General features: G+C 39.1%; 1 protein-coding gene across 1 annotated transcript in view; it reads right to left on the bottom strand.

The window, feature by feature from the left end:
* LOC128697360 (hemocytin) overlaps positions 1-22,165 on the bottom strand; it is a 444,623-nt gene that overhangs the window by 319,291 nt on the left and 103,167 nt on the right. Inside the window, exons 32-36 of the mRNA XM_070093851.1 lie at positions 17,287-17,479; positions 15,536-15,734; positions 14,311-14,374; positions 13,791-13,896; positions 1,761-1,878 (exon numbers count right to left, since the gene is read on the bottom strand). Of these exons, the coding sequence (XP_069949952.1) occupies positions 1,761-1,878; positions 13,791-13,896; positions 14,311-14,374; positions 15,536-15,734; positions 17,287-17,479 (680 nt within the window). The remainder of the gene's footprint in view (positions 1-1,760; positions 1,879-13,790; positions 13,897-14,310; positions 14,375-15,535; positions 15,735-17,286; positions 17,480-22,165) is intronic.

The following is a 22,165-nucleotide window of genomic DNA, read 5'->3' as shown; positions in this document are numbered from 1 at the left end:
CAAAGGCCAAAGGAAATGTGCTACATCCAAATTAAGGCGAGTACATAACTTAACCCTTAAACTGTCCAAATGTGGATCTATGTTTTTTTCAACATTTGAAAGTATGTAAAAAAAAACGTAGATCTTCTTTTTGTTTCTTTACATTTGAAAACGTGTAAAAAAAAACTTAGATCTACGTTTTTTTTGTTATATTTGAAAATATGTAAAAAAAAGTAGATCTACTTTTTGAGCACTACGCATGTGAACACAGATCTGTTTGGATCTATGGTCAATCTTGTGCACTATGATCTGTTTGTTCCATCATGGTTAGATGTAAATTCGGTCACATTACTACACCTATCCTCACATATTCATGACCCATTCAAAGCACAAATATAAACATAACACCAAAACATTTTTTTTTTTTTAACATGTCAGCCATTTCCCACCGAGGCAGGGTGACCCAAAAAGAAAGAAAAACAACAAAGAGAATGAAAAAAACTTTCATCATCAATGAACACTTTCACCATCATATATAATCACTGTCTTTGCAGAGGCACTCAGATATGACAGCTTAGAAAAAATCCCAAAACAGTTATGCATCTAGCATTTATGTAGTGGTACCCCGAGTTTCATATAGCTCCCAACTCGAACAATTATGTAAGTGCATTATTGTAAGTGCTTTTGTAAGTGTATTTTTGTGGGTCTGAAACTGACTAATCCAATGTACATTATTCCGTATGGGAACAAATTCGTTCAGTAATGGCACTTGAACAGTCTTCTGGAGTGAATTGTGGCTGAAACTTGGGGTACCACTGTACAGCATAGTAGTATGATCTGTAGTAATAGGTATGGATATTCTATAAATATGCTCCAGAAGGCCCAAATTTCAGTGAAAATTAACTCTTTTATGATGTGAGTACTACACTTATTTATGTTGCAGTAACTGTTTTCTGGCACAGAAGCAGAGCTATGCTCGTGGCATGTTAAGTTTGTCATATAATTTTCAAAAGTTTCTAGTGGCTGTAACACCTTCAAGTACTGTACCTCCTCCTCCTCCTCTTGGATCCATTAAAATGTCTATCACTAACTGTGAAGTATTATTTGTGTATGCACATATATACATGTAGTGTAGTCCCTCATTTGACAGTCAAAGATGCTGGCTTGAAAGAGGAATTTAGAAGGCAGTTTTCAACAAGCTTTGAGGTAACATCTATGCCACCTCTACTTTCATGTTTGAATCAAATGCTTGAATTGTCCCTAACAAAGAACAGTAAATATGTAATATGTGGTTAAGTGAACTGTATTTCATAATGAACATTTTGTAAAGATGACTCATCTGCTTTAAATAAAGATACTCACCATTTCAACTGTATTGATTTTCTCACCAATTAAAATGCTGTCCCCTGCCATCTATTCTTCACAAACTGAAGTGACATCTGGCAAATTTCTCTTGCTCTCCTTATTAAGGGTGCAAAGAAATATTCTTTATCTATTTCCTCATATATTTTTATGATCTGCTGCCATATATGGCTTTGTCTTTTTTTCAGACAATGTGGCCATTTTTAGCATTTTAAGTCTTTTCAAATATTTTTGGAGTTATTTTCTAGTGTCTTTTCTCTCACTGTGCACCTCACAAACTCAATGTTCATTCATATTCCCATTAGATTTATCATATATTAAGTTTCACCAATGAGCAGAGACTCTCAAAACTCATCAAAGGTATATCAAAGGCATAATGCTCATCCCTGATATAAATTTTGAAACATAGGAAAACTCACCATTGTTTTCACAACTGGCACCATTCTTGTCACAGATAACAAAAGGCTCAGTCTCCCCTCCTCCCACTGGTCGACATTCCACTTCAGAGATGTAGTGGTCAGGACAGAATGTGTAAGTCTGAAAAAATATTTTTATTAAAAACAATAAATAACAGTTCTTAAATTTTGTAAATTTTAGGCACTATTGATTGAATTTCATGATAATACTACTGTATAATATTACATATTCTTATTTAACACATTGGGGTGTGAGCAGGGTAATATTTTGTGAGTATAAAAACAAGGCCTGAGCTTGCTACCATCTGCAGCTCATAAGACTGCCATCCCCACGAGCCCCTTTGAGGCGGGGTAGATGGCAGACCAGAGGCCTAGCTTCTCCCTACGAGCCCCGTGAGGGCGGGGAATGTGGCTAGGCCTGGGGACACTTGGTCCCAAAGATGAGGAGGTACTTGTACCTTCTCCCATGGGAGACTTAAGTCTCGAGACACTCCCCAGATAGGGAGCCAAGGCCGGGTCACCACTACTTGGAAAAGACCCGGGCCGGGAGAATACCGGTGAATAAAAAAAAAAAAAAAAAAAAAATATTTTGTGAAGGGATTCAGAGAAACCAGTTAGCCAGATTTGAGTATTGGAAATGGGAAAAATAATGCCTGCACTTTAAAGGAGGGCTTTAGGATATTGGCAGTTTGATGGGACATCTAAACTGTTGTATCTGAGTGCCTCTGCAAAGACAATGATTATGTTTGAGTGAGGTGAAAGTATTGAATGATGATGAAAGTTTTTTCTTTCTTTTTGGGTCACCCTGCCTTGGTGGGAAACAGCCAGTGTGTTAAAAAAAAAAAACTCATTTTTTCTTGTTTTTTTTTTTTGTATTGAACTGTATCTTTACAGTATATATATACATTTTTTTTTTAACAAGTTGGCCGTCTCCCACCAAGGCAGGGTGACCCAAAAAGAAAGAAAATCCTCCCCAAAAAAATACTTTCATCATCATTCAACACTTTCACCTCACTCACACATAATCAATGTTTTTGCAGAGGTGCTCAGAATACAACAGTTTAGAAGCATATACATATAAAGAGACACATATCCCTCCAAACTGCTAATATTCCAAAACCTCTCCTTTAGAGTGCATGCATTGTACTTCCCATTTCCAGGACTCAAGTCCGGCTATATAAAAATAACCGGTTTCCCTGAATCCCTTCACTAAATATTACCCTGCTCACACTCCAACAGATCGTCAGGTCCCAAATGCCATTCATCTCCATTCACTCCTATCGAACACGCTCATGCACGCCTGTTGGAAGTCCAAGCCCCTCGCCCACAAAACCTCCCTTATCCCTTCCTTCCAACCTTTTCAAGGACGACCCCTACCTCACCTTCCTTCCCCTACAGATTTAATGCTCTCCATGTCATTCTACTTTGATCCATTCTCTCTAAATGACCAAACCACCTAAACAACCCCTCTTCAGCCCTCTGACTAATACTTTTATTAACTCCACACCTTCTCCTAATTTCCACACTCCAAATTTTCTGCATAATATTTACACCACACATTGCCCTTAGACAGGACATCTCCACTGCCTCCAACTGCCTCCTTGCTGCTGCATTCACAACCCAATCTTCACACCCATGTAAGAGTGTTGGTACTACTATACTTTCATACATTCCCTTCTTTGCCTCCATAGATAACATTTTTTGTCTCCACATATACCTCAATGCACCACTCACCTTTTTTCCCTCATCAATTCTATGATTAAACTCATCCTTCATAAATCCATCCACCAAAATGTCAACTCCCAAGTATCTGAAAACATTCACTTCTTCCATACTCCTCCTCCCCAATTTGATATCCAACTTTTCTTTATCTAAATCATTTGATACCCTCATCACATTACTCTTTTCTATGTTCACTTTCAACTTTCTACCTTTACACACATACTCCCAAACTCATCCGCTAACCTTCGCAATTTTTCTTTAGAGTCTCCCATAAGCACAGTATCAGCAGCAAAAAGCAAGTGTGTCAATTCCCATTTTGTATTTGATTACTCATAATTTAATCCCACCCCTCTCCCGAACACCCTAGCATTTACTTCTTTTACAACCCCATCTATAAATATATTAAACAACCATGGTGACATTACACATCCCTGTCTAAGACCTACTTTTACCAGGAAGTAGTCTCCCTCTCTTCTACACACCCTAACCTGAGCCTCACTATCTTCATAAAAACTCTTCACAGCATTTAGTAACTTACCACCTATTCCATACATTTGCAACATCTGCCACATTGCTCCCCTATCCACTCTATCATATGCCTTTTCTAAATCCATAAATGCAATAAAAACTTCCCTACCTTTATCTAAATACTGTTCACATATATGCTTCAATGTAATCACTTGATCTACACATTCCCTACCCACTTTGAAACCTCCTTGCGCATCCGCAATGCTACATTCTGTCTTACCTCTAATTCTTTCAATTACATAACCCTAACGTACACTTTTCCTGGTATACTCAGTAAAATTATTCCTCTATAATTTTTACAATCTCTTTTGTCCCCATTCCCTTTATATAAAGGGACTATACATGCTCTCTGCCAATCCCTAGGTACCTTCCCCTCTTTCATACATTTATTAAAGAAAAATACGAACCACTCCAACACTATATCCCCCACCCCCCTGCTTTTAACATTTCTGTCATGATCCCATCAGTTCCAGCTGCTTTACCCCCTTTCATTCTACGTAATGCCTCACACACCTCCCCCACACTCACATCCTGTTCTTCTTCACTCCTAAAAGATGGTATACCTCCCTGCTCAGTGCATGAAATTACCACTTCCCTTTCTTCGTCGACATTTAAAAGTTCCTCAAAATATTCTCACCATCTTCCCAAAACCTCCATCTCCCCATCTACTAACTCCCCTACTCTGTTTTTAACTGACAAACCCATTCGTTCTCTAGGCTTTCTTAACTTGTTTAACTCACTCCAAAATTTTTTCTTATTTTTATTAAAATTCCTTGACAGTGCCTTTCTCACTCTATCATCTGCTCTCCTTTTGCACTCTCACCACTCCCTTCACCTTTCTTTTACTCTCCATATACTCTACTCTTCTTATAACACTTCTTCTTTGTAAAAACCTCTCATAAGCTAACTTTTTCTCTTTTATCACACCCTTTACTTCATCATTCCACCAATCACTCCTCATTCCTCCTGCACCCACTCTCCTATAACCACAAACTTCTGCCCCACATTCTAATACTGCATTTTTAAAACTATTCCAACCCTCTTCAACCCCCCCACTACTCATACTTGCACCAGCCCACCTTTCTGCCAATAGTTGCTTATATCTCACCCGAACTTCCTCCTCCCTTAGTTTATACACTTTCACCTCCCTCTTGCTTGTTGTTGCCATTTTCCTCTTTTCCCATCTACCTCTTACTCAAACTGAAGCTGCAACTAAATAATGATCCGATATATCAGTTGCCCCTGTACATGTATGTGTAGTGTGTCCAAAGTGTAGGTAGAAGTAGCAAGACGTACCTGTAATCTTGCATATTTATGGACAGACAAAAGACACCAGCAATCCTGCCATCATGTAAAACAGTTACAGGCTTTCGTTTCAAACTCACTTGGCAGGACGGTCGTACCCCCCCCTGGGTGGTTGCTGTCTACCAACCTACTACCTATAATTTTATGGTGGTAAAAAGTATAGTGCTCCATAAAAATATATGGAGTGCTAAAATGTCTAGTGTTCTTTAAAAAAAAAATCTATGATGGTAAAATATCTAATGTTCTGTAAAAAAAACTATAGTGTGGTAAAACATCTAGTGCTCTACAAAAAAACACTTTGGTGTGATAAAATGTCTAGTATTCTGTAAAAAAAACTATGGTGTGGTAAAAGTCTAGTGTTCTATAAATAAATATTACGGTGAGAGACCTGGTAAAAAGTTCGCTATTGTTTAAAAATATATATAGTATGGTAATAATATGTTTTCTCCATGGGGAAGTGGAACAGAATTCTTCCTCCATAAGCCATGCGTGTCATAAAAGGTGACGAAAATGCCGGGAGCAAGAGACTAGTGGCTCCTTCTCTGTATATATTACTAAATTTAAAAAGAGAAACTTTCGTTTTTCTTTCTGGGCCACCCTGCCTTGGTGGGATACGGCTGGTTTCTTGAAAGAAGAATAATAATATGTAGGTTGGTAGACAGCAACCACCCAGGGAGGTACTACCGTCCTGCCAAGTGAGTGTAAAACGAAAGCCTGTAATTGTTTTACATGATGGTAGGATTGCTGGTGTCTTTTGTTTGTCTCATAAATATGCAAGATTACAGGCATGTCTTGCTACTTCTACTTACACTTAGGTCACACTACACATACATGTACACGTTTATTTATACACACTCATCTGAGTTTTCTTTGATTTTATCTTAATAGTTCTTGGTCTTATTACTTTTCCTTTTATATCCATGGGGAAGTGGAATAAGAATCTTTCCTCCATAAGCCATGCGTATTGTAAAAGTCAACTAAAATGCCGGGAACAATGGTCTAGTAACCCCTTTTCCTGTAAAGATTACTAAAAAGAATAAGAAGAAGAAAATTGTCAAAGTGGGAAGTCTGAATGTGCGTGGATGTTGTGCAAATGATAAGAAAGAGATGATTGTGGATGTTATGAATGAGAAGAAACTGAATGACCTGGCTTTAAGTGAAACAAAGCTGAAGGGGGTGGGAGAGTTTCAATGGAGAGGAATAAATGGGATCAGGATTAGGAAACTGTTGTGGAAACATCTAATACATTCTCAGTGCTACCCGACGAATGTGAGTCGACTACTGGGAACGTCACGACGAATGACACCAAGGAAGGTACGAATATTGTTGTTGTTGGGGATAGCCAAGTAAGGTATATGGATAGGGCGTTCTGCTTGAAGGACAGGAGTAGGAGACAGAGAGTTTGCTTTCCTGGGGCTGGGATGGAAGATATTGTTAGCCGTCTGGATGACATCATGAGAGGTAATGGGAGTAATCCTATTATCTGTCTCAGTGCTGGAGGCAACGATGTTGGCAGACGTAGGAGTGAAGACCTGATTAGCAGGTATAGGTCAGCAATAGAAATAATTAGGAGTAAGGGTGGGAACCCTCTCATATGTGGTATTTTGCCAAGGAGGGGAGTTGGAAATGAATGGTTGTCCAGGGCTATTGGTGTCAATTGCTGGCTGGACAAATACTGTAAGGAAAATGCGGTAACATTCATTGACAACTGGGACCTCTTCTATGGCAGAAATGACATGTATGCCAGGGATGCGGTTCACTTATCTAGGTGTGGGGTGGGAGCACTGGCAACTGCAGTGGAGGGAGCAGTTAGGACTTTAAACTAGGAGTAGTTAGTGGTATGGGTTTTGGCAGGAAAACAGTGAAGTCCCAGTGTAGTAATATTACGAGTTCTAGGGGAACTAGTAATAATAAGAACGAGGTAGATATTGAAAAGCCAGGGACCTTGGGTGATAAGGACAGTAATAGGTTTAGTAGAAAAATAGAAATGAGCAGGAAGGGTAAAGAGAAAGGAGAGTCTTTCAATGTTTATTATGCTAATTGCCGTAGTGCTAGGAATAAGATGGACGAGTTGAGATTAGTTGCTAGTGCAGGTAACATTGATGTATTTGCCTTAACTGAGACGTGGTTTAATTAAAAAAGTCGGGACATGCCTGCGGTATGTCATATTCAGGGTTTTAAATTGTTCCAAGAAGATAGAAGTATTGGGAAGGGGGGTGGGGTGGCATTGTATGTCCGAGATCGCTTGAACTGTTGCATAAAAACGGGTATTAAGTCTGAAGTAACACATACAGAGTCTGTTTGGATAGAATTTTCAGAGGGGCATGAAAAACTGATTTTAGGAGTGATATACCGTCCCCCAAACTTAGATAAGGACCAAGGGAAACTACTATGGGAGGAAATTGTTAAGGCCACAAGGCACGATAATGTAGTAATTCTAGGAGACTTTAACTTTAGTCATGTTGATTGGAATTTCTTGACTGGGAATTTAGAATCATACAACTTCTTAGAAGTATTTCAGGATTGTTTTTTGAAGCAGTTTGTGACAGAACCTACAAGGGGAAATAACCTGCTTGACTTAGTTATGGCAAACAATGAATCCCTTGTTAATAATTTAGAAATTTCAGAGGAACTGGGTGCTAGCGATCACAAATCAATTACATTTAGCATTGAATGGAAGTACGATAGTAGCGATAACTCAGTAACAGTCCCAGATTTTCGCTTAGCAGATTACGATGGGCTTAGAGAACACTTATCATCTGTTGACTGGGGTAACGAAGAGAGCTATCAATATGACAGTTTTCTGAACACTATACATGCTGCTCAAAGAGCGTTTATCCCATATAAAGAAATTAGATCAAATAGAAATGACCCAAAATGGATGAATAATAGGCTCAAATATCTACTAGGGCATAAGAAAGGAATTTATAGGCGTATCAAAAGAGGTGAGGGTCATCTTATGAATCAGTATATTGACATTAAGAGGGACATTAAAAAGGGGATAAGAAAAGCTAAAAGGGACTATGAAATTAAAGTTGCTAGGGATTCTAAAACTAACCCAAAAAGTTTTTTCCAGGTCTATAGAACAAAAGTTAGAGATAAGATAGGTCCCCTTAAAAATAACTATGGGCACCTTACTGACAAAGAGAATGAAATGTGCTTGATTTTAAATAATTATTTTCTCTCAGTTTTTACACAGGAAGACACTAACAATATTCCAGTAATTAATTTTTACAGAGGGCTAGAAGATAAATTATGTAACATCACAGTCACTAGTGAGATGGTTGTGAAGCAGATAGACAGACTGAAGCAAAATAAGTCGCCGGGCCCTGATGAGGTTTTTTCAAGGGTTCTTAAGGAATGCAAAATGGAACTCTGTGAACCATTAACTAATATTTTTAATTTATCTCTTCAAACAGGTGTAGTGTCTGATATGTGGAAGATGGCTAATGTAATTCCTATTTTTAAAACAGGGGACAAGTCGTTACCGTCAAATTACCGCCCAATAAGCCTGACCTCAATTGTAGGCAAATTACTAGAGTCAATTATAGCTGAGATTATAAGAAGCCATCTCGATAAGCACAGCTTGATTAATGATACTCAGCATGGATTCACAAGAGGCCGGTCTTGTCTAACTAATTTATTAACTTTCTTCAGTAAAGCTTTTGAGGCTGTTGACCACAATAAAGAATTTGATATTATTTACTTAGATTTTAGTAAGGCTTTTGATAGAGTTCCGCACCATAGACTGTTAAAGAAAGTGGCAGCTCATGGCATTGGGGGAAAAGTGCTCTCGTGGATCGAGTCATAGCTCACTGACAGGAAGCAGAGTGTCCATAAATGGGGTTAAGTCCGAGTGGGGATCTGTAACAAGTGGCGTTCCACAGGGATCAGCGTATTGGGCCCGTTGTTGTTTATAATATATATCAATGATCTTGATGAGGGAATTACTAGTGATATGAGCAAATTCGCCGATGACACAAAGATAGGTAGGATAATTGATTCAAACGTAGATGTTATGGAACTTCAGGAGGATTTAAACAAACTCTATTCTTGGTCAGAAAAGTGGCAGATGCAGTTCAATGTAGATAAATGCAAGGTTCTGAAGCTTGGGAGTGCCCATAACCCTAGTACTTATAAGTTAAATGATGTAGAACTTAGCCATACAGATTGCGAAAAGGACTTGGGGGTTATGGTGAGCAGCAACCTTAAACCAAGACAGCAATGCCTAAGCGTACGTAATAAGGCAAATAGATTACTGGGATTTATGTCAAGAAGTGTAAGCAACAGAAGTCCAGAGGTCATACTGGACCACCAGGCCCGGTGGCCTGGTGGCTAAAGCTCCCGCTTCACACACGGAGGTCCCGGGTTCGATTCCCGGCGGGTGGAAACATTTCGACACGTTTCCTTACACCTGTTGTCCTGTTCACCTAGCAGCAAATAGGTACCTGGGTGTTAGTCGACTGGTGTGGGTCGCATCCTGGGGGACAAGATTAAGGACACCAATGGAAATAAGTTAGACAGTCCTCGATGACGCACTGACTTTCTTGGGTTATCCTGGGTGGCTAACCCTCCGGGGTTAAAAATCCGAACGAAATCTTATCTTATCTTATTAGTAAGGCCTCACCTAGATTATGCAGCTCAGTTCTGGTCTCCGTATTACAAAATGGACATAAATTCGTTAGAAAACATTCAGCGTAGGATGACTAAATTAATACATAGCATTAGAAATCTTCCTTATGAAGAAAGATTGAAGACTCTTAAGTTACATTCACTTGTTAGACGAAGAATGAGGGGAGACCTGATCGAAGTGTATAAGTGGAAGATAGGTATTAATAAAGGGGATATTAATAAGGTCTTGAGGATGTCTCTCCAAGAGAGAACCCGCAGTAATGGATTTAAATTAGATAAGTTTAGATTTAGAAAGGACATAGGAAAGTATTGGTTTGGAAATAGGGTAGTTGATGAGTGGAACAGACTACCTAGTTGGGTTATCGAGGCTGGGACTTTGGGTAGTTTCAAATCTAGGTTGGATAAGTACATGAGTGGGAGGGGTTGGATTTGAGTGGGACTTTCACATCAGAGCTTATTTCTTGGGTGGCATTGAAAATTGGGTTGGGCAAATGTTTTGTTAGTGGGATGAATTGTAAAGGACCTGCCTAGTATGGGCCAGCAGGCCTCCTGCAGCGTTCCTCCTTTCTTATGTTCTTATGAATAGCAATAATGTTGAAGGATAAGCTATGGCAGGAAAAGAGGGACTACAAATGTATAAATTCAAGGATTATGTGGAGTAAAATAAAGATTGGATGTGAAAAGTAGGTTATAGTAAGCGTATATGCACCTGGAGAAGAGAGAAGTGTAGAGGAGAGAGAGAGATTCTGGGAAATGTTGAGTGAATGCATGGGGAGTTTTGAATCAAGTGTGAGAGTAATGGTGGTTGGGGATTTCAATGCTAAAGTGGGTAAAAATGTTATAGAGGGAGTAGTAGGTAAATTTGGGATGCCAGGGGTAAATGTAAATGGGGAGCCTTTAATTGAGCTATGTGTAGAAAGAAATTTGGTAATAAGTAATACATATTTTATGAAAAAGAGGATAAATAAATATACAAGGTATGATGTAGCACGTAATGAAAGTAGTTTGTTAGATTATGTATTGGTGGATAAAAGGTTGATGGGTAGGCTCCAGGATGTACATGTTTATAGAGGGGCAACTGATATATCGGATCATTATTTAGTTGTAGCTACAGTTAGAGTAAGAGGTAGATGGGAAAAGAGGAAGGTGGCAACAACAAGTAAGAGGGAGGTGAAAGTGTATAAACTAAGGGAGGAGGAAGTTCGGGCGAGATATAAGCGACTATTGGCAGAAAGGTGGGCTAGAGCAAAGATGAGTAGTGGGGGGGGGTTGAAGAGGGTTGGAATAGTTTTAAAAATGCAGTATTAGAATGTGGGGCAGAAGTTTGTGGTTATAGGAGGGTGGGGGCAGGAGGAAAGAGGAGTGATTGGTGGAATGATGAAGTAAAGGGTGTGATAAAAGAGAAAAAGGTAGCTTATGAGAGGTTTTTACAAAGAAGTGCTATAAGAAGAGCAGAGTATATGGAGAGTAAAAGAAAGGTGAAGAGAGTGGTGAGAGAGTGCAAAAGGAGAGCAGATGAAAGAGTGGGAGAGGCACTGTCAAGAAATTTTAATGAAAATAAGAAAAAATTTTGGAGTGAGTTAAACAAGTTAAGAAAGCCTAGGGAAAGTATGGATTTGTCAGTTAAAAACAGAGTAGGGGAGTTAGTAGATGGGGAGAGGGAGGTATTAGGTAGATGGCGAGAATATTTTGAGGAACTTTTAAATGTTGAGGAAGAAAGGGAGGCGGTAATTTCATGCACTGGCCATGGAGGTATACCATCTTTTAGGAGTGAAGAAGAGCAGAATGTAAGTGTGGTGGAGGTACGTGAGGCATTACGTAGAATGAAAGGGGGTAAAGCAGCTGGAACTGATGGGATCATGACAGAAATGTTAAAAGCAGGGGGGGATATAGTGTTGGAGTGGTTGGTACTTTTGTTTAATAAATGTATGAAAGAGGGGAAGGTACCTAGGGATTGGCGGAGAGCATGTATAGTCCCTTTATATAAAGGGAAAGGGGACAAAAGAGATTGTAAAAATTATAGAGGAATAAGTTTACTGAGTATACCAGGAAAAGTATACGGAAGGGTTATAATTTAAAGAATTAGAGGTAAGACAGAATGTAGGATTGTGGATGAGCAGGGTGGCTTCAGAGTGGGTAGGGGATGTGTAGATCAAGTGTTTACATTGAAGCATATATGTGAACAGTATTTAGATAAAGGTAGGGAAGTTTTTATTGCATTTATGGATTTAGAAAAGGCATATGATAAAGTGGATAGAAGAGCAATGTGGCAGATGTTGCACGTATATGGAATAGGTGGTAAGTTACTAAATGCTGTAAAGAGTTTTTATGAGGATAGTGAGGCTCAGGTTAGGGTGTGTAGAAGAGAGGGAGAATACTTCCCGGTAAAAGTAGGGCTTAGGCAGGGATGTGTAATGTCACCATGGTTGTTTAATATATTTATAGATGGGGTTGTAAAAGAAGTAAATGCTAGGGTGTTTGGGAGAGGGGTAGGATTAAATTATGGGGAATCAAATTCAAAATGGGAATTGACACAGTTACTTTTTGCTGATGATACTGTGCTTATGGGAGATTCTAAAGAAAAATTGCAAAGGTTAGTGGATGAGTTTGAGAATGTGTGTAAAGGTAGAAAGTTGAAAGTGAACATAGAAAAGAGTAAGGTGATGAGGGCATCAAATGATTTAGATAAAGAAAAATTGGATATCAAATTGGGGAGGAGGAGTATGGAAGAAGTGAATGTTTTTAGATACTTGGGAGTTGACGTGTCGGTGGATGGATTTATGAAGGATGAGGTTAATCATAGAATTGATGAGGGAAAAAAGGTGAGTGGTGCGTTGAGGTATATGTGGAGTCAAAAAACATTATCTATGGAGGCAAAGAAGGGAATGTATGAAAGTATAGCAGTACCAACACTCTTATATGGATGTGAAGCTTGGGTGGTAAATGCAGCAGCGAGGAGACGGTTGGAGGCAGTGGAGATGTCCTGTCTAAGGGCAATGTGTGGTGTAAATATTATGCAGAAAATTCGGAGTGTGGAAATTAGGAGAAGGTGTGGAGTTAATAAAAGCATTAGTTAGAGGGCAGAAGAGGGGTTGTTGAGGTGGTTTGGTCATTTAGAGAGAATGGATCAAAGTAGAATGACATGGAAAGCATATAAATCTATAGGGCAAGGAAGGAGGGGTAGGGGTCGTCCTCGAAAGGGTTGGAAAGAGGGGGTAAAGGAGGTTTTGTGGGCTAGGGGCTTGGACTTCCAGCAAGCGTGCATGAGCGTGTTAGATAGGAGTGAATGGAGGCGAATGATACTTGGGACCTGACGATCTGTTGGAGTGTGAGCAGGGTAATATTTAGTGAAGGGATTCATGGAAACCGGTTATGTTCATATAGTCGGACTTGAGTCCTGGAAATGAGAAGTACAATGCCTGCACTTTAAAGGAGGGGTTTGGGATATTGGCAGTTTGGAGGGATATGTTGTGTATCTTTATACGTATATGCTTCTAAGCTGTTGTATTCTGAGCACCTCTGCAAAAGCAGTGATAATGTGTGAGTGTGGTGAAAGTGTTGAATGATGATGAAAGTATTTTCTTTTTGGGGATTTTCTTTCTTTTTTGGGTCACCCTGCCTCGGTGGGAGACGGCCGACTTGTTGAAAAAAAAAAAAAAAATAATATTTTCTTTGCAGCCACCCAGGGAGGTACTACCGTCCCATAGGATTATACAGCACCTGTGGGGGGAGGGGATGGAAGTCATTGGATCTGGAGTACAGATCCAATTCCCTAGATCAAGAGCCCCTCACCAGGGGAAAACTACATAAAAAAAAAATATTTTGAAATTAAAATTAAACAAATACCTTGCGGATCTCTAGCAAAGTCTCTAATTCTCCTTGGTCATCTGGGAAGTGAACATTGTACCATGGAGTCCAACCTTCCTCTTCACAGACCATGGGTTTTGATGTGCTGTGGTAATATCCTGTTTTAGTGTATTTTACAACTGATACATAAACTTAAAGTTTTGTTTTGAGTTTCAAATACAAAAAATGTGTTTTGCTCTTCAACTGACACTCAACATTATCATCCAAAGTTAATTATTTGATAACTGTGTAAGATTACAAAAGATACAAAAAATATTTGAACAAACTTTAAGATAACTAATTGTGGCACATTTTCAACAAATTTTAATACTGATTCTCAATTCAGGTGTCATGCAACAAGTCAACAGAAAATGGACAGATATAAAATATGAACATTCAAAAAACATTTTACTGAGACCATTCAATATAAAGGTTGAATATCTAAAATTCACTAAGAGTACTGTATAGTGAATTTGTAGGAATAAACGAATTCACACAGAACAAATCTGCAAAGACTCACGTGGAACTCCAAGGGAAGGGTGAAGTGACAGGAACTGAGGTAGATGTGCTCACAACTGAGCGACCTGTAACAAAAAATTATACTGCATTTTCCAAACTGCCTTTTTGAGCCACATAAAAAAGATGAATGTAATAATGCTGTATATAAATCACTGGGAAGAAAAGACTTTGCAAAGCAATAAAACTGCACAGTACTGCATCAATTCTATGGTTTATCTCGTTCTTCATAAACCCATCTGCCAACAAGTCTACTTCTTCCATACTCTCTCCCTCCAATCTAATATCCAATTTTTCATCTTATCTAAATTGCTTGATACCCTTATCACCTTACTCTTATCTATGTTCACTTTCAGCTTTCTTCCTCCTTTCTTTCTCCTTACTTTCCCTAAAATCTGACAATCATTTTTAATTTCCTTTCTCCCATCACTAAGCTCTTTTCTATATTCATTTTCAACTTCCTTCTATTCTTGGGTTTCAATTACCACATGATGGATAAAGCCATCACTAAAGATTCTGAAATACCCTGATTCAATTATCATAAGAATTCAAACCCCAATTCTGGCATCCTGCAAAGTGTTTGTAAATTTACTATTCATTTGTGATGTTTGGACAATGTTCCATGAAAAACCTTCAAGATGGTGTACATAATGAACAAAACTTGTATATATTTGCAAAAATGATGAAACTTATAATGTATGTGGTAAAAAAAATTGATTAAGTAACTAGGAATACAAGGATTTAAGGTACTGTATTTAAACAGTACTCTATAAATATAGGTAATGCCTCTTTTTTGCCTTTCCAGAAATTTGCATACTAACTGACAAAAAACCTATGTTTATAATCACTTTTTGTGGCAAGATGAAGAAATTTACTTTACAAAATGTTTTGAGCTCTTCAATTATTTTCTATATACATAATCATTTTCTATAAATATGTGACAGTCTGAGTGGTAGGGAAACACAGTTTTTCTTCTAAAATCCTAAAAATGATTAAAGCAGCTTTTTGCAGTCCTTCAAAGGATATACCTGATGCTGGTAAAGAGCTCTTGATCTAGGGAACTGTACTTAATCAACACTCCCATTCCCCAGGTGCTGAATGACCTATATGGGTTTAGTGCTTTCCTATATATATAACAATAATAATACCTTATTGTTGAGAAACTTTTGTGAACCACACCAACTCTGTCTTTAACATCATCACCCAAAAAACAATGAAACAGTACTTACTACAGTCACAGAGAAATTGAACTTCATAGTCCCAACATGCATCTGCACCAGTTGCATCGACTGTGCCCTTACAGAGAAGCCCCTCTTCCAGATCACATGTTACGCCTTGCTGGGCCGTGTAGGGAAGGTGGGTCCCAACACTCCTACACGTGATGTCAACAATTTGGTTACGGCTGCAGAAACCTGTGTTTGACTTGCTCTGAAAAATAAGTTTTCATACTTATTCTTCTATTGGCACTGTTTTTTAGGTACACTGACTGTAACCTACATATGTGATTGTTTACAAAATGACTTAAGAGATACAGTAATCCCTCTTATAACACATGGGTTACATTTATGAAAACTGGCACATACTGTAAAACAGCATTACATGATAAACAAAAGGGAAAAATAAGGTTATATTGCAAACATCTACAAACATGCCAAATTACTTTTTAATATTGTACTAAGTAAAAATTAATACAGCACAATATATATAACCTACCTTGTTCTGGAGTATACTTGGAGAGGGACTTCAGGAGTCAATGACCTCACAGCCTAGTCTGTGACCAAGCCTCACAGATCAGATCCTGATCAACCAAGCTGTTACTGTTGGCCACAGATAAACCGACGTACAAACCAGAACCCAGCTGGTCAGGTACTGACTTTAGGTGCCAGTCCAACCTCTTCTTGAAGGCAGCTAAGGGTCTATTGGTAATTCCCCTTATGTATGCTGGGAGGCAGTTAAACAGTCTTGGGCCCTTGACACTTATTGTGTGGTCTCTTAGCATACTCATGGCACCCCTGCTTTTCACTGGAGATATGTTGCATCACCTGCCAAGTCTTTTCCTTTCATAGAGAGTGATTTTTGTGTGCAGATTTAGGACCAGTCTCTCTAGGATTTTCCAAGTGTATATTATCATGTAATTTTTTTGCCTGCATTCAGGGAATACAAATAAAACAATGAACTTCAACCATTCCTAATAATTTAGGTGCTTTATTGTACTTACACGTGCACTGAAAGTTCTCTGTATATTCACAAGATTGGCAAGTTGCCTGCCTTGAAAGGGGCCATTAGTGCACAGCAATATTCCAGCCTAGAGAGAACAAGCAATCTGAAGAGAATCCTCATGGGCTGGATATCTCTAGTTTTGAAGGTTCTCATTATCCATCCTATAATTTTCTAGCAGATGTGGTAAATACATTATTGTGATTTCTGACAGTGGGATCCTCTGACATTATCACTTCCAGGTCCTTCACATTAGTTTCTCTTTACTGTGTGTTGGAATTTGTTTTATACTCTGATACAGTTTTAATTTCCTCGAGTTTTCCCTATTAGAGTAAATGAAATTTGTCTTAAATAAACTTCATATTGTTTTATGTGGCCCATTTAAAGATTTAGTTGATGTTTGCTTGGAGATTTACAGTGTCTTTGATGGATGACACTGTCATACAAATTCAGGTGTCATCTAGTAGTGCATCAATGAAACACACTGAGTCTCACGCACTGAGTGTACATCCATGTCCAGTAGTATGTACATAGATGCAATGGATGTAGTCTGCCGCACTGACCATTTCTATACAATGGATTTTTGTTAAATTAGACATCTTCCTGCTATTAGTCCACTGTATGGAGGTTTCACTCTACTTCAAAAAACAACTGTCAAAAGCATTTTAATGCAGAATTCTTTTGGAAAATTAACACATTTAACATGTAATAAAGTTTAAATTAGCCCAATATACTTTTAATACCAGATTAAAACTGTACTAACCTGTGTAATTTTGTCAGGCACCCTCTCTGTGTCTGAATTCTGCCTAAAGATGACAGGCTTATTTTCACTGAACCACACTGACCAACCATTTCTACAGTTTGGTACTATAGTAACAGCCTCAGTTGTAGTGGTGGCAGCCTGTATTTCCGCACAAGACTTCCCACGACAAATTTTGCTTTTACGCGAACAGTAACTGAAATATAAAGCTTATTTATACTAACATGGGTAGGAAGCAAGTTCAGTGGTATCCCAAGTTACGAACTTAATTCGTTCCAGAAGGCTGTTCGAGTGCTGTTACCAAACAAATTTGCTCCCATAAGGAATAATGTAAATTAGATTAGTCTGTTTCAGACTCCCAAAAATACACTTACAAAAATACACTTACATAATTGTTCGAGTTGGGAACTGTTCGTAACTCGGAGTACCACTGTACTATGGTTCATAGAACCCTCCACAGAAAAGTTATAAACTGGTTTAACAGGAGGAGAAATAACAGAGAAGGATGTACATGTTGTGCAATTTTATTTCCCTGCATTAATATTGGTCTCATACAGCACCAATCTCACCAGATAATAAATGGTATGCATGTCTCAACTCACCCAGATGTATTAGAAACAAAACAACAAGGCAGCATTAGCAAACCTGGAAAGATTTAAGCTGTTGGAGTGTGAGCAGGGTAATATTTAGTGCCTTGGTGGGATATGGCCGGTTTGTTGAAAAAAAAAAATTCAGGGAAACCGGTTATTTTTATATAGCCGGACTTGAGTCCTGGAAATGGGAAGTACAATGCCTACACTTTAACCCTCTTGACTGTTTACGTCGTATATATACATGTACGTCTTACGTGCCACTGTTTCTGACGTATTTAAACATGTAAATTCTAGCGGCTTCAAGTCAAGCAGGAGAAAGCTGATAGGCCCACATGTGAGAGAATGGGTCTGTGTGGTCAGTGTGCACCACATAAAAAAAATCCTGCAGCATGCAGTGCATAATGAGAAAAAAAAATGACCGTTTTTTTGGATTAAAATGCCGACTTTGAGGTGTACAGGTCTCCCTCAACATTCGCGAGGGTTGGGGGATCAATAGCCTCACGAATGTTGAAAAATCGGGAATGTTTGGTGCCTCAACATATTGTAGGGAAATATAATACAATGCTGCTTCCTTAACTTGTTGAACCATGAACAATCATAAAATACATGAAAATGTCATAAAATATTGTACTAAATACATACATTTCATGGTTTAATAACATGTATGTTATTAAATACCACTGCCTCCACCACTGCCTCAACCACTGCCTCAACCACTGCCTCCACCACTGCATCCACCAATGCCTCCACCAATGCCTCCACCACTGCCTCCACCACTGCCTCCACCACTGCCTCCACCACTGCCTCCACCACTGCCTCAACCACTGCCTCAACCACTGCCTCAACCACTGCCTCCACTGCTGCCTCTACCACTGCCTCTACCACTGCCTCTACCACTGCCTCAACCACTGCCTCAACCACTGCCTCAACCACTGCCTCAACCACTGCCTCAACCACTGTCTCTACCATTGCCTCAACCACTGCCTCAACCACTGCCTCAACCACTGCCTCAACCACTGCCTCAACCACTGCCTCTACCACTCCCTCCACCACTGCCTCCACCACTGCCTCAACCACTGTCTCAACCACTGCCTCTACCACTGCCTCTACCACTGCCTCAACCACTGCATCAACCACTGCCTCTACCACTGTCTCCACCACTGCCTCACCCAATGCCTCAACCACTGCCTCAACCACTGCCTCTACCACTGCCTGTTCAAGAATAAACACATGATGTCACCGTCCAATACCTGTCCGAATAGCCATTCCAATATGCAGTCATGAATGGGTTTACATTATTTATACTGTAGTTTAATAGCAAATAATGAACAAACAAAACACCACACAGTGGTGGGAGGGCTGCCAGTTGCTGGGGTCAGAGGGAGGGTAGTAGGGACTCGCGGGTGGCGGGAAACTTAAATATGATGTGGCAGCTTGGAATTTGGTGGTTGGGAATTTGGCATTTGGGAATCTGACATTTGGGAATTCGCGAATGTGTGAAGCCCGTGAAAATTGACAACGCGAATGTTGAGGGAGACCTGTATTTTCGTATAGTATTTATCGTTGTATTCTTGTTTTCATGGTCTCAGGTGATAAAATGGAAAACATATTACAGAAATAGAGATGATTTTCATTACTTTCACAATGAAAACGAACTTGAAATTGAGCTCAAAGTAGCAGAAATGTTCGATTTTTACCAAAGTTCAGGAGTAAGCAAATTACACCACACGTCCAATACACATCAACTGGGGAGTCTACTATTTTTTCACTAGTGCACTGATATTATTCATACCATTTTTACAATAATGCATTAGTCTGCATAACAGTAAATTTTGTATTTTTTTGTATGAATAAAAAACAAAATAGAAAGCAGTAGTAATATAAGAGGGGCCTAGAGATGTGACTAATGAACAGAGGATATGTTATTTTAGTGCCAAGAATGTCTACATTATTTATTCTGGACCCTATTTTGAAACTGGCATCTTTTTTAATTTGCGTGAAATTGGCCAAATTGCCAAATTCTGACCACTTTTTGGATAGTTCAAATCAGTAAATGGGCGGTTTCTTGTACTCAACTGATAGAAAAAATGGAGTTCTAAAGAAGTAGCTATGAGTTTGGTCAACTGGAACAACAGAATTGGCCAAAAACAGGGCTCAAAGTCAGTGAAATTGCCGCTGCGTATATGTTGCCGAGACTGCTAACTTCGCGGGAGCATAATTCCGTGACTTTTCGACCAAATTTCGTACTTTTGGTGTCATTACTATCGGGAAAAGATTCTCTATCATTTGATAAGAAAAAATTATTTTTTTTTTTCCAAAACTTTTGCGACATAGAATGACAGTTTCAGAAAGGGGCTTGCGACAGTCAAAGGGTTAAAGGAGGGGTTTGGGATATTGGCAGTTTGGAGGGATATGTTGTGTATCTTTATACGTATATGCTTCTGAACTGTTGTATTCTGAGCATCTCTGCAAAAACAGTGATGATGTTTGAGTGAGGTGAAAGTGTTGAATGATGAAGAAAGTATTTTCTTTTTGGGGATTTTCCTTCTTTTTGGGTCACCCTGCCTCAGTCGGAGACGGCCAACTTGTTAAAAAAAAAAAAAATTAATGTAAATAATTATTAGTACAAAAAATACGACAGTATTAACCATTTCGAGGTCTATGCCGTAGTATTACAGGTTAGAGCTCAGGGTCTGTGCTGTAGTACTACGTGATGAGCTCAGATAAGCTGTGAGCCTAGATATGAGAGAATGGGTCTCTGAGGTGAGTGTGCACCATATAAAAAAAATCCAGCCCCATGCAATGAATGATAGGAAAAATCTGTGATCGCGTATTTGGTTTAATTAAAACAGCAAATTTGTGATGCATTTTAGTATGAGTTTTACGGTCGTATTCTTGGCTTCTTGGTCTCATTTGACAGACTGGATGATTTATTACAGAAACAGAGATGAATCTGAGTTCAAAGTAGCAGAATTATTCGATTTTTGTCAATATTCCAAAGTACACAAATTACATCACTCATCTAATGCATGTCCAACTGGTCAGTCTAATACAGTGCACCCCCAACTTACGATATTAATTCATTCCAGAAGTCTGTTCGGGTGCCACTACCCAACGAATTTGTTCCCATAAGGAATATTGTAAATTAGATTAGTCCGTTTCAGACCTCCAAAAATACACGTACAAAAGCACTTACAAAAATACACTTACATAATTGTTCAAGTTGGGAGCTGATCGTAAGGCGGGGTCCACTGTACACGTTCATGAATGCACTGACATTATTTATACAATTTTTTTTTTTTATTATCACACCGGCCGATTCCCACCAAGGCAGGGTGGCCCAAAAAAGAAAAACTTTCACCATCATTCACTCCATCACTGTCTTGCCAGAAGGGTGCTTTACACTACAGTTTTTAAACTGCAACATTAACACCCCTCCTTCAGAGTGCAGGCACTGTACTTCCCATCTCCAGGACTCAAGTCCGGCCTGCCGGTTTCCCTGAACCCCTTCATAAATGTTACTTTGCTCACACTCCAACAGCACGTCAAGTATTAAAAACCATTTGTCTCCATTCACTCCTATCAAACACACTCACGCATGCCTGCTGGAAGTCCAAGCCCCTCGCACACAAAACTTCCTTTACCCCCTCCCTCCAACCTTTCCTAGGCCGACCCCTACCCCACCTTCCTTCCACTACAGACTGATACACTCTTGAAGTCACTCTGTTTTGCTCCATTCTCTCTACATGTCCGAACCACCTCAACAACCTTTCCTCAGCCCTCTGGACAACAGTTTTGGTAATCCCGCACCTCCTCCTAACTTCCAAACTACGAATTCTCTGCTACAATCATGCAATAGTCTGCATAACAGTAAATCTTCTATTTTTTGTGAGAATACAATGCCTGCACTCTAAGGGAGGGGTTCGGGATATTAGCAGTTTGGAGGGATATGTTGTGTATCTTTATACGTACGTATATGCTTCTAAACTGCTGTGTTCTGAGCACCTCTGCAAAAACAGTGATTATGTGTGAGTGAGGTGAAAGTGTTGAATGATGATGAAAATATTTTCTTTTTGGGGATTTTCTTTCTTTTTGGGTCACCCTGCCTCAGTGGGAGACGGCCAACTTGTAAAAAAAAAAAAAAAAAAAAAAAAAAAAAATTCAAAATGGAAAGCAAGTGCAATATACAAGAGACCTGGGGACATAAATGATGAACAAAGGAAATGTTGTTTCAGTGCTAGAAATGTATACATTGTTTATTCTGGACCCTATTTTTGAATTGGCAATTT

This window comes from Cherax quadricarinatus, chromosome 44 (genome assembly GCF_038502225.1).
Source record: "Cherax quadricarinatus isolate ZL_2023a chromosome 44, ASM3850222v1, whole genome shotgun sequence".
Lineage (NCBI taxonomy): Eukaryota > Metazoa > Arthropoda > Malacostraca > Decapoda > Parastacidae > Cherax > Cherax quadricarinatus.
Note: the sequence above shows the minus strand (reverse complement) of the source record. Positions and strands in the feature narration are given on the sequence as shown.